Raw genomic sequence first — 13,867 nt, 5'->3', positions numbered from 1 at the left:
CTGTTGTTCTTTGTTTTAGACTGTAAGCTCCATGAGGCAGGGACTATCTTCTTGTTCTGTGTTTGTAAGTGCCTAGCACAGTGGGGTCCTGGTCCAGGACTGGGGCTGTTAGCTGCTACCACAATACAAATAAATAACTGGGTGAGTGAAGTGAGGCCCTACACTCAACTTTATGGCATTTCTGTGTCTGTTTGTAATCTAATAACTTTGGAACACTATATCCGATCACTTCCAAATTTCTGGGAATGTTCTAGGTATCAATGGACAAAATTTTATTGATTTTGGTGAAAACCAGGAAAGCCAAATTGGGAGGAAAACCCAGGCCTCCACACTGTAGATGGCTCTTAGATATGTGGGAACAAATGGAGATGGTTATGGTGAACAAGCATTACCCATATTATATGCACTGGCTTTAAAAGGCCTAATACTGTGTCTTTCCTGGAGCAATTTATTACCTATTTCCCCAGGCCTAGAGAGTCTCTAGCTTACCAGTATATACCATCTTGGAGGAATAAAATACATTCTGCATGTGTTGCTGGATGCTGCAAGTGCTCATGTAGGAGAAGTGCATCCTGGGAGCATTCTCTTAATATTCTGGATGTACTATAAACACAATTGTGTTAACCTGCCTAAATTAGGTGTGCACTACCTCTAAAGATCAGCAATACTTAATTTATGGATGAGTGACCAAAACACCAGAATGGAGAATATAATTGCATTTTTTTATCTTGGGTGCAAATTACAAATACTTTTACATGGATTACTGACTGGCATATTAAATGGATCTAAAAATATTACTGAGCACGTCTTTAGAATATCCATGACCATAATGGCTGATATAAAATAGATTTGTTATGTTTTGACTGTTATACCAAACTGTAAAAATATCTAGCCCTTGAATATGTAAATAAGGAATGTGACCACTACATGCCCTCCTTACAATACTTAATTTATTTCTCTTGAACAATAAATCTAGAAATGATTGCAAATTTCCAGATATCTTAAAAATACACATTTATTACTCCACAAATGCAATGGCTTCTCTGCAGTATCTGCAAAAACACAAATATATTGCCAGAACTTAAATTTTCTTGTGTAATATGGTGGTGTTTTCATGCAATAAAAATTACAGAATTGTATTATCATAAAATACAAAGATATACTTACATATGTGATTTGCACTCAAATAACTAATAAATAAATAAATAAGAAGCCTGCAAGGCATCAGTATTTCAGCACTGTTCCAAGTCAAGTTTATGCTGTTGTAGACATTTCTACTGTTTTTTAAAAATAGTTATTTATTTTACTCTTTTGGGCAAGGAATAGACCAATAAATAGTTAGCAAAAAAAATTAACCCTTACGGGACAGTTCCTGCATGCCTTTGTCATGCAAAATTCCCAGGAAAGTCAGCTGGCGTTCATTGTAAGGTTTTTAAAGTATTTTCAGAAATTTCCAATGCAACAAACTGAGAAAAGAGGACATTACTTATTTTACAGCAATGAATTGATGATGATTCCATTAAAAATGGAATACAGCTAGTACAATGGATTGTGGAAAACCACAAAGAGATTGTATAGATGTATCATGAAGAATGATTAATACACAGAGCATTTGAATATCTCATGCAGATTCAATTGAGTTTTGTGGTTCTGGTAGGAGAGCTAGAGATGGCAACCAGCGTTAGTGATCCGCTCTGGAAATAATTGCAAATGATAGTTGTAGTCCATGAATTACAATGGTAGTTTTGCTTGTGGACCAAGTGCAGCAGCAGGCTCTAAAATAAGAGATACAGTAAAAAGAGAAATGGTGCAGAGAGATTCAAACCAAAAATATATTGTTAATTGGAACCAGCCCATTCACAAATAAAATAGAGTCCTACAATAACTTAATGTCATTCGTTACATAAAATGCAATGAGCAATGCACATCTTTAGTCTTGTTTTTGCCACTGGTACAATCAGACATAAGTGGCACAAGATTCATATTTTATTTCAAATAAAGTTCCCATGCCACTACTGTAAAAGCATTTCTGGCAGTAGGATTTACTATTCACCTACTGCCCATCATACCATTATTTACTCCCAAAATTCCCACTGTGTTTTTGAGGGGTGTAAGAAATTGGAATTGGGCCGCAACCCTACACAGTCACAAGTGTTCTTGAATATCTTACACTAAAGGGCCTTGCATGTAAACATAAAAGCCAGGGTAAAACATGTGATCTCCATTTTCCAGAACTCCAGGGGGTCTAAGAATTGTTTCTACTAACCATTAGAATTGTTTAAATGATCAAATACTAAAATCTTTACCTAGGGCAAGCCCTATGGAATGTGAAAAGCACTTCTTGGATTACATTAGAAAATGGATTTGTTTAGCTAGGAATATAAATAATATAAACAACATCAGAAAAGAATGATTCCTTTCCTCAGTCAAAGATTAGTGTTGACAAACTCTGCACTCAAGGTAAATATTTGTTTAATGTTATTGGCTACAAGGGTAGAAGAATTAGAAAGCTAGGGACTCTGATCTTACCCCACTTAGTCCTGCTCACTGAGGGCCTTAGTCATAAACAAGGGACCTAAGTACAGACTAGAAAATACATTAATTCACTGTACAGCAGAAAGACTATGCATTAAACTCTTGATTCCTAAAAAGGTCTAACTGTATGTGTCTGTGTAAAAGACTGTGTACCAGGAACATGGTATTGATGAAATAAGTGAACAAAGAAAAAAATCCTATTGCCCTCAAAAGTTTTATACATATCAAATGAAGTTTTACACAGGGCATTATTTGAAATAGACAAAAAGGGCCCAATCAAATGTCCATTGAAGTCAATAGGAGGATGACCAAGGACTTTAAAGGGCATTGGATCAGGCCCAATTTGTCCAGAAGATTATACAGTTTTAATCAAAGACTCCTAAAAGGAACATAGAAATCAGGACAATGCCACCCAGTCAAGTAAAGAGGCAGCATTAAAATGATCACAATATCATTATTATAGATTCTATCACACACCCCAAACAACAGATACCCCATAGACAGCAAAGAGAAGAACTGGTAAAATATGCTGGAGTGCATAGTCCAAAATCCTTTCACATATTTTTTTCTAAAGCAAAATATACATTTTATGTTGCGAACATACAAACATAAATGGTATAGAACATTCAGTGGTGTTACACCAGGGATGAATTTGGCCCATCATATTACACCTCATTTTTTTGTTTAACAATAAAGCAAATATGTATCCATGTCTTACAATTTGTCTTCTTTTTACAGTTACTATATGCATGTAATCTCTTCGCTAGGGAATATGTGTAAATAGGCATCAGTAAAAGTATTTCCCAGATGGGTGTTAGTGAGGTACATTTGCATGCGTTATTTAAGACAGAAAATGAGTACTAAAATTATATTGTACTCAAGGTGATTCAAATACATAGGACAATAATTCTAAAAGTCTCTCTTTCTCATGTCATTTGCTTCTCGGAGATCAAGATTTAGAAATACATTTAATCGAGGCAGAAATAGTGTGTGCACAAGCGTTTTCCAGATCTTGTTTCCTTAGGAAACAATATGTTGCACTTCAGCAGTGCCTTCTGGGCGACCAGAATTTGGGCCCTAATGACCTACAAGCAATGTCCTCATTGGAGCTTTGCTGTTTACTGCTTGGTACTACTAAAGACATTTCTGCTTGGTTTATACAGGAAAGATAAGTGACAAAAAGTGGAAGTAATGAGAAATAAACAAAGCCTGACCTGGAATAGTCAGTTCATTCCTATACGCTGTTACTTCGGCTTTAGAAACCACTTACACCATGTGCTAAATACAGCAGTGAATGGGTTCTATTGCTTTTGCTGTTACAGTATATTTTAATTGAGCTGCAGAGAGCTCCTTTAAACAGAGGGAGTTTTTGACATTAACTTGTTAGGCGTGCATCCATGCCTGTCAAACATTGCTCATTTCATTCCCATCGCTACCTATGTTCCTCACTATTTTGGTGTGCCATCATTTTATTGGTGAAAATTATTTACATGAGAAATAAAGAATAATGAAACTGACACAATAGATCCATCTATATGACAGACTGAGGCTGACAACATTTAAGTTTCCTGCATTAATAATTTTTTGCCCCCTTCACTTTGCATCTTTGCCACACATTGCAACCCATATTTGAGGCTTGGCAAGTTGAGGTATGTTTGCACCTACTTCTCAGAGCTTTTTTTATTGGATTCTTTTTATCAAACACAAGAAAGAGACATGATATTGAGTACTCTGACATTGGACTGGGGAATGAGAGTAAATAGCTGTTATTTTGGAAGATGCCTATGGCACTTATTATTAATTTTGATTCTTTTAAAAAGGTAATTTCCCTGCCATGGGACAATGGGCTGGTTGGGAATCTGCAACAGAAAGGGGAAGAGAGATAGAGCAAAGCAAGGTATGTCTTGGATCAAGACAAAAATGTGAGGCTTTAGGTCCATTACCTTTACAAAAATAAAATGTAAGTGGAGGAAGGTGGAACCTGATAACAAAATGCATGAGTAGCAGGGCAAAGTGTTGCTAGAAAAATGTTCATTGAAATCTTTCAAAGTATAGGGCCCAGATCATACATTCTATTCAAATATGCTTTAATATGCCTTTGGAGGGAACAGCAAAGGAGGATGGCTGTGTGAATTCTTTTGCTGATTTGGTAATCAGCTGGAATGTTACTGCAGGGCAGAAGGAAAAGGAAAAAAAATCTCCCTTTTGAAGTTTGTTTGTGACTCAGAGCTGGGGAGGTAAATATTCTCCTGTAGCTGGTAAGGAAGGGGCGAAAGGGAGGGGAGTATTTATTTTAGATCTGTTTTACTCAAATAAGCCAACCCTTACTTCAACCTATCATTAGAGCAGGGATAGTTTATAGTAATATCTAGGAACATTAACATAGCTGGATGGTATTTATTCTCTGAAAAGAGTGGCTCCCCACATTACGACTTATTCAAGCTCTCACAGCTCTGATTATACTATGAATGATAGGATGTGGATGGCCATGCTCTAGCAAGAACCATGGTCTTCTACAGTTTAATTACTAACAGGACATACCATTTACCTGGCTGTGTCCTAAAAATAACTGTGCAACTGGTATAAAAGCTTTGGTGTCTTTTTTCCCCCCCACAAGTTGTGCCTGCACACTTGAATATTTTTTATTAAAATTTGGTTCTGCACAATTTTCACCACTTACTAGTTTCCACATAAAACTGTGGAAAGATAAGCATGTCTTGTTTTACATATAAAATTGTTTTACACTGGTAATTCCTTTTGTTTCATTCATGGATACTCCAAACTATACATCAACACAGCAGAAATTGCCTTGAAAGCGTTTGCATTTGTTAAAAACATTCTCTATCCATTATGCTTCAGGAACATACAGTAAGGATGCAAACATGGCAAATTTCTTAAGGTCTGGTAACAGATTTTGCTAGCTTTTGTGTGGATATAATTATAATGAGATATATGCACAGCACAGTAATTGAATGGTGTAGAAGAACTGATGGCTTGATTTCAGTAATAGTAACTTAAAGCCACTATACAGTAGAATAAGCCACTAAGCCTAACATAGAAAAGGCTTCTGAAACAAACAAACAATATCCACAGCTGGAGTAAAGTCAAGAGATCTCCTCTCCTAATGAAAAGTTAAGACAGGTACCAGCAGATTATGTACAGTACTTTATTTTACACTTAGAATAAAGTAAACAGATGGGTAAAACTGACATCACCTTTCTTCTATTATTGAGCAGCATTTTATGGCTACTCACTGGATTCGTTTCCAGTAAAACCTAAATCCAATAGAATTTAGGCCCTATTAATTCAATGTGATGAAAAAATAGAATAATTTCTGATTCATTGGCTTGTAATGTGCACAGCTCCTTGTAGCTAAGGACAGCCATACAAGGAGATTAAATATTTTAGACCAGATCCTTTGGTGCAGTGCAACCACTTTGTGCCACTCCACTAACAGATTCTCTTTGTAAAGCCAGTATATCCAGCCCCTCTGGGATTGGCCCAGTGCAAGGAGAAGCATCCAGTTGCACTGAGTTGACAGAGAGGCTCCTACATGTAGAGTGCAGCCAGAGGAAAGAGGGTGTGACTGAGGTGCTCTTAAACTGCACGCTCCTCAGCTATTTAGTCCCTTGAGGCTGTTAGCACCTGTCATTAATTAGAGCAGCCTGAGGGCTTCTCCAATTTACACAAGGGGCCAAACCTGTAAAGAGCAATCTTAGCTCTGGCGGAGTGCAAAGGTGAGCTTTACATCATCTTCTCAATCTTTCCCAAACACACACTTGTGCTGTGTGCGCCTTGCTCATATGCAAGGATCTGACCTGTTCACTTACCATGTTCAAACATGCCTGAGTCAGCAATCTGCCTTTAAAAAAGAGCAAAGAAAGAAACTGAACTATTTTCTCCAAAGTGTTGCATAGCAAGTATTTTTTCCTCATAGTAGGTAATCCAGTGTTCAGAACTGGCCATCATTTAAATCCATGAATTCAGTTCTTTAAGAACTATCTACCTCTGCTACAGCTTTACAATATTGATTTTGTGACTTTTTTTCAATTATAGTATGCAGTGTACAGTATATATTCATCAGTGCAACCTGAGAATGATTTATTCAAGAAGCGTGTAGGTTTTTGGCCCCTTGCCTTGAAACTGTAGTCCTAGCTGCTGCCTGTAGAAGAACATACTGAGCTACACATGTTTAAATTGGAATTCTCAGATTCGGCTTCTGTCTCGGCTTCATCTGTAGTTTCAGGAGGAGAAATAGATTCATTCATTTGATCTTGACTCCTCTTCAACCTGTGCAGAACATACAAGTAACAGGTTACATGCTTTCTCTATACTTAAAATTTTTGTAGAAACGATTAAAAAAACTGAAATGGAAAATGAGTCCTAAGGTGCCCCTACCATCCACATGTACTAACTTATCACCCGGGTTCTCAGTTTAGGGGTCATAGTGAGGCATCAGGGGGGTCACAACCACCTTGTAGTTCTCGGAAAGCTAAAGGGGCCCTGGATAGATTCTTCCTAAATGGGAGGGAAATCCCAGATTTGGAAAAGTTTGACAACCAATGTCTTAGCCATTGCAGTGAATTCTCTCTTATGTGCTAAGTATCATATGTAACATATGAAACAAATGCATGAACAAATGTAATACATGAAACACACACCTGAGTGTTTCTTCCATATTTGAGATCCGCCCAACCCATATCCTAACATTTTCATAAATTTTTGTATAAGCTCCTGTGTTTTAAAGTCTTTTTGACTATAGGGTACCATAACCCAAACAGCTGCAGATGTATTCTTATATTTTAAACACAATGGCATATGCAGTGCTGTACATGTCGTAAGGGGATATCTAGTAACCTACTGTGATGAGCTTACTCAGGAGCATGGTTTGTTTCCTAGCTTGGAAGGAATTGCCTCCTATCATATTGTTTTAATTTAATAGCAAAAATGTCATAAATATCTTCAAGCAACAGGGGAAAGCAGATATTTTGATTGCAGTGCTTTCATTCACCCATTGTGGAGCATGGAGGGCATTTTACCATATTTCTTTCATTTGCCATATCGTCGTCAAAAATGCAGTGGATGGGTGGGTATTATGGGTGTATTCAAGACTCAAAATCATAATTATTTTAAAATCCACAAGATTCTGTAACATATTTGATTTAACTACAGAGTTTAATAAATATTGAGGCTTTTGGAGTTGTTCTTCAGTTCCATATTTTAGTTAAGCTTAAAAAAAAAGTAGGGCCTGGGACTGCTCCATTGAAGTCAACAATGCAGAACTGGGCCATTGCTTTGATTCTCATATTTATGGCCGCCAACAATCGGTTTTTGTTAATCCAAATTCTGCTAAGTAAAAAGAAACCCCCTTTCCTTCTGAAAACATACCCCCTCACTCACTTCTCTCTGTTAAAAATGACAAAGTCTTGCTGGATTGCTTCGAGGCATTCCTGGAGATAGTCATTTTCCTGTTTTTTGAAAAAAGAAAAACATCACGTGCATGAGAAGTCAATACAGAAAACGACAGACTGTATATGTGACTATTGCTGTGTCTAGATGCACATGAATATAATCTAATCAGGTAGTATGTCTTTCAGCCTAAATTGATGATGGAAAAAGAAGACCTTCATTTCTTTCACATTTTTAAATCACTGTGTTCTGTTTTCAGTTCTGGTGCAATAATTTCCCTACAACATAAATAACATGTTAATACACACAATCCTTTACTACATGAATAATCAGTTTATAAATGGTGAAATTCACCCTGGTGCAGAGAGCAAGCATAAGGCCTATATCTACTCATTCACTTAAATCTTCAAAACAGGTCTTATGCAGGATTTAAGTGGTATATAGACCTTTAACTAGCCCTATTTCCGGGGGTGAATTTCACCCATATTGACTATCATCCTGAAGGATCCCAGAGTGTCTTAAGAGCTACATTTAAATAGCACCATCAAGGAGATTGGCAGGACATATAGAGGCTGGAGAAAAATGAAGCAGTGCCTTTAACTCACTTGTCAGTGAGTGCCTCCGCAAGTTATTGTTAAGTTTGCTTATTCTGGTTTTTGGCTTCCTGAATTATTCTTCTAATCTTTTATAGGAACCTTCATTGATTGTAATGTTAACTAGTGCTGAAGGAGGAAATGATCTACTGCTGTTAATAGACTCAGCCCACAAGTCAGGGAGAAATCTAACAGATACTTCCTGCTGTTTATAAGATAACTGGTATTCTTAAAAAAAAATATGTTTATTATGTTTTTATTTTTATTTTGGGGATAATTTTAATGTTCATGTAATTGAGATGTAAGAAGCACTGTCCTGAGTCCAGAAATAAGTGCTTAGGTGTTGTGAATGCTTCCTCACCTAGATCTACCCGTACACATCAGTTATAGCCTGCAACACGCCTTACAAATACTAGACTTTCCCTGAGATGAAGCTACGTACTATGCCAAATGATGTCATTGTTATTTTATGGGAACATGTCCATAATGGAGAAGATTGAGACTCCTGTATTCATTTTACTAGTGACCTGAGTCTAGCCTGAACCCTGGCTCCCATGATGATAAACATTTATATAACCTAGTTTCTAAAAGAATGGGTGTTTCCTAAATATTTATTTTCATTGGCTGCAATAGTTTTGTTGTTAGTAAGAAAAAAATCATAGCACAATCTCATTGGATATTAGTGGGAATTCATGGGAGACACATAGGATCTGCTTTTTTTACTTGATTGTTTCCAAAGCCTCCTGCTACCTCTCAAAGGAAGGGCACTGTAAGGCCTACCAAGGGTCATCATGAACACTCAGGAGGGATCTACATGAAAAGAGTGATTCCCATGCATTCCTGGGAATATCCTAAATCAGGATTGCACAGGATACCCTAGGGTTCTGGTTAGTAGCGTTGCAAAACTCAGTTGAGACTAGCTCTTGAGAATTGAACATGCAGTATTTGAAAGACGCTGTGAGAAGCCAGCCTGGTAATACTGCAGAATTTTATTATTCTTTCAAGTGGAGGACTCAAAGCTTTGAATCATTAATATTTGTGTCATCCATATTTCTAAATTGCCACACATCTCATTTTACTAATAATTTGGTTCTCCTTGACTAACATGAGAGTCAATTAGTCGTAAATCTATAGAATTCAAAGGAGTTACACAGGTGTAACCCAGTGTGACAGAAGACACAGGATCTAACTGTTTAAATGATACCGCATCTGATCTGAAAAATCTTTCTTCCCTATCTACATCGTGGATCTCCTGACGTTTATAGTTTCTTGATCAATGTGCATGGATCCCCCACTCATGTCACTTTAGGGATAACAGAAAAATGTGGAAGAGATCTGCCATGAAGATGGAAGAGGAGAATTTAGTTCTCGGGCAGTCAGTCTGACTGTCCACTTGGCTGAACATTTTTATTATAACACGTATGAATGAAAATCCACCATGCAAAGTAACTGCTTTTATAACGACCAGATTTCAACACATCAGCTTTTTGTCCCCTGTACTGTTTTAGCTATTCAAGGACGGACTTACTGACTGTGAGCTGTCCTTGCTGTTGTCCCTAGACTTGTTTTTTGCAAGTCTTTTCTTCTTTTTATGCAAGGGTCTTGACTCCAGGATCATTTCTTCTAGCTCAAAGGTGGGATCGCAATGCAGACGGCCTTTCTGTTAGAATGGTACAAAGGTACTGACTGAAGGCTTAGTTCTGTGATTTATGAGAATATGTTTCAGCTAATACATTTAGGAGTTATTTCAGCCATAGAAATCCTTTGTCTTATTAAGGAAACAGTGATCATTGTTCAATAAGGGGAAACTGATTAAGTCATCACTTTTGCTTACATTAGGAACAAAGCCTGGCTCCACCTTCTTCTCACAGACATCATCCCAGATGACATTTGATAAGTAAGCTGAAGTTTGAACGTCAGTGAGGCCGGAAAATCGATGCTCAGGGTTCACCGTCAATAGCTGAAATGACAAGCACTGCAGTAAGGCATGGTCTGGCCTGAGAAAGAGCAGGCATACAGAATCATTCTGTCTTTAATCATGCTCTTATAATTAACTAAGCAAGAAAAAACCCTTTGTCGGAAATGACATATAACTTATTATCTGCACACACACACACACACAAAAAAAACCCAAGCCCCCCACCCCATGTTAAAAGAAAAATTATTAAGGTTGCAAACTCAAGCACTCAAATGTTAGAAAATACCATAATTAATGATGCCTGGGTTAGTTGATGGGAAAATTCCTCATTTGGGGCCAGAAGGAGGAAACATTTGATTATTAGTCCTGATCTCTTGTTGCCTGGTAAGATCAGGAAGCGCTGTGTAGGTAACATGCTCAGCCTATGCTGGGAAAGAAATGCCCCACGTTATTCAGCAATTCCTCAGCCAGCTGATTAAGGGCTAGTCTACACTGGCAACATTAAAGCGGTGCCACGGCACCGCTTTATCGTGGCTTGTGTAGTCGCGGCAGAGCGCTGGGCAGAAACTTGCTGAGCTCGGGGGGGTGTTTTTTCACACCCCTGAGTGAGAAAGTTGCAGTGCTATAAAGTGCCAGTGTAGACAAGCCCTAAGGAAAAGCGATACTGGGCTCCGAAGAGTTTCTCGTGCAGTTCTCCTCAGCTGGACAATGTTTTAGAGCAAGAAAACTAGTGGGATTCTTGCAGGCATGGGCAACTTCCTGGTTTGGGGGTGATGACTGATAACTTTTGGATAGGGTGACCAAATGTCCCGATTTTATAGGGACAGTCCTGATTTTTGGGTCTTTTCTTATATAGACTCCTATTAACCCCCACTCCCATCCCAACTTTTCACATTTGCTGTCTGGTCACCCTACTTTTGGATTATAGATATTTATTATTATTTCCATATATAATGTTCTCTTTAAAAGCATGCATTCTCTGAGTTAACCCAGTAGATGGCGTATGTGATCTTGCTGAGTAATTTTTATTGCAATAATAACTAACAACTCTGCTTCTTACTAAAATAAAATCCAATTATGTAAATTGTCCACCCAACTTTAACTTATATTGGAGTCACTTATTTGCTGTCAGTGAAGTGTTTATCTCTTTTATACTCTCTTGATCAGCCACTTTTCTGAATCCTTTAATAAACAGAATCCAGGAAACCAACATCAGCTTCAAATCAACAGACTTTCTTAGATATAACAATAAAATGAAAGTGACAAAGCACCCATTTCCCCAGAAAAAAGCAAACAAACACATTTCTAATTACAAGACAAATCAGAATCAGATTCACTGACTGCAGAATTGGAGAAAGGAAAAAAAGCATTATCACAGTAGGATATCCAAACACCTATGTATTTTATGCTGCAATTAGTCTATGGTGAAAGGTAGTTATTTCAATAGCCAGCTATGAATTTCAGAGTATTGGAGGTAATACATTTCCATACAGGCAGTTATGTTAACACTACAGTATCTTAACCTGAGCAAGTATATGATTATATCACTTAAACCAATCAAGTAACACACCTCACTTGTTTCAGAGTAACAGCCGTGTTAGTCTGTATTCGCAAAAAGAAAAGGAGGACTTGTGGCACCTTAGAGACTAACCAATTTATTAGAGCATAAGCTTTCGTGAGCTACAGCTCACTTCCTCAGATGCATATCGTGGAAACTGCAGCAGGCTTTATATATACACAGAGAATATGAAACAATACCTACTCCCACCCCACTGTCCTGCTGGTAATAGCTTATCTAAAGTGATCATCAGGTGGGCCATTTCCAGCACAAAGTGCAGGAAATAGCCCAACTTGATTGTCATGCACATTGTGTAAAGAGTTGTCACTTTGGATGGGCTATCACCAGCAGGAGAGTGAATTTGTGGGGGTGGAGGGTGAGAAAACCTGGATTTGTGCTGGAAATGGCCCACCTGATGATCACTTTAGATAAGCTATTACCAGCAGGACAGTGGGGTGGGAGTAGGTATTGTTTCATATTCTCTGTGTATATATAAAGCCTGCTGCAGTTTCCACGATATGCATCTGAGGAAGTGAGCTGTAGCTCACGAAAGCTTATGCTCTAATAAATTGGTTAGTCTCTAAGGTGCCACAAGTCCTCCTTTTCTTTTTACACCTCACTTGCTAACTAACAAAAGAGAAGATGAAGATAAAGCAGCAAATGACTACTCAAATTATATTTTGGAGCAATTAAATTGTGCTAACCATTGTATAAAGTCATAAAGTGTAGTCCCTCTTCAATGCCTGGAAACTTGTTAATATCTTGAAGCAGAACAGAAGACTATTTTCTAATTAGTCCTGTACATATTGTAGCCAGTATGGAATTTGTGACCACACAATTGAAATTGTACTAAGAAAAACAGTATTTACCTTTCTCAATAAAGCAACAATTTCTTTTGACCATACTGATGAATACTGCACACTTACAGTACTAAACAGCTGAATTAAAGACTCTACTGGGTTACTGGAATGGATGTCGTAGGGTCTCTGAGGAAAATAAAATGGAAATATGAAAAAAATACAGTTCTTCCCTTTGAAGATTATTAAGAAAAATATCTGAAAACACTATCATATAAGACAATAGAGGACACCAGACCCATCCACGAAGAAGTTCATAAGCCATCACTCCTAAAGACCACCAATCAACTTCAAAGGAGTAGCCTGTCCCACCATTCAGAAAAGAGTGAAAAATTTCTGGAGCTAAATAAAAACAGAAAAGAAAACAATTTCTTCACTCTGGCTGTAGTATGTGTTTACATCCTGCTGCAGATTTGGAGTAAACATCAGTTTGTGGATGCAATAATTACTTTTATTTAGTGCCACAGGTGGGACCTTACAAGACAAACAAGAAACATTCTGTCCCAAACAGCTTACTGTCTAAGAGCTTAGTCATGCAAGGTGCTGAGTGCCCTCAGTTCCCACCCAGGTCAGTGGGAACTGCACCTCCCAGGAACAGGTCCTAAATTAATGCAGGAACAATAGGAACTGATGTCGACATTGGGAGGTGGATGAGAGCAAACATAAGAGGGTCATGAGGTGTTTTAGGGAAAATAATTCACATGTCTTGAGGGATAGACTGCTTGATTAATTAACTTTTCTGAATAACTAAATTGCTTGCATTAATGTGTTAAATTAGTTCAATTACTTTGTGTTAGACACAAATTATAAAATGGTATGCTGTAAGTACCCTTTCAAATTGTAGAGACAATTATTAGATAATATTTCTTACCCATATATGGTTTGGTTCCAGCTAGCGCAGTTGCTCTTTCACCATCTCTGATTATTGTTGCAATATTAAAATCTGTTAGGTGTGCATGACCTTAGAAATAAAGACAAATTTTAAAGAGGTATTAAT

General features: G+C 37.6%; 1 protein-coding gene across 1 annotated transcript in view; it reads right to left on the bottom strand.

Moving 5' to 3' along the window:
* Window positions 1-1,028: 1,028 nt before the first annotated feature.
* The window catches only part of STK32C (serine/threonine kinase 32C), a 255,918-nt gene continuing 243,079 nt past the window's right edge, over window positions 1,029-13,867 (bottom strand). Inside the window, exons 6-12 of the mRNA XM_084634123.1 lie at window positions 13,742-13,831; window positions 13,109-13,212; window positions 12,883-12,999; window positions 10,372-10,497; window positions 10,066-10,197; window positions 7,936-8,003; window positions 1,029-6,825 (exon numbers count right to left, since the gene is read on the bottom strand). Coding sequence (XP_084490249.1) covers window positions 6,687-6,825; window positions 7,936-8,003; window positions 10,066-10,197; window positions 10,372-10,497; window positions 12,883-12,999; window positions 13,109-13,212; window positions 13,742-13,831 — 776 coding nt within the window. The 3' untranslated portion in view covers window positions 1,029-6,686. The remainder of the gene's footprint in view (window positions 6,826-7,935; window positions 8,004-10,065; window positions 10,198-10,371; window positions 10,498-12,882; window positions 13,000-13,108; window positions 13,213-13,741; window positions 13,832-13,867) is intronic.

The sequence above is a fragment of the Lepidochelys olivacea genome (genome assembly GCF_965140295.1).
Source record: "Lepidochelys olivacea isolate rLepOli2 genome assembly, chromosome: 7".
NCBI lineage: Eukaryota > Metazoa > Chordata > Testudines > Cheloniidae > Lepidochelys > Lepidochelys olivacea.
This window is presented reverse-complemented; position numbering and strand designations above follow the sequence as displayed.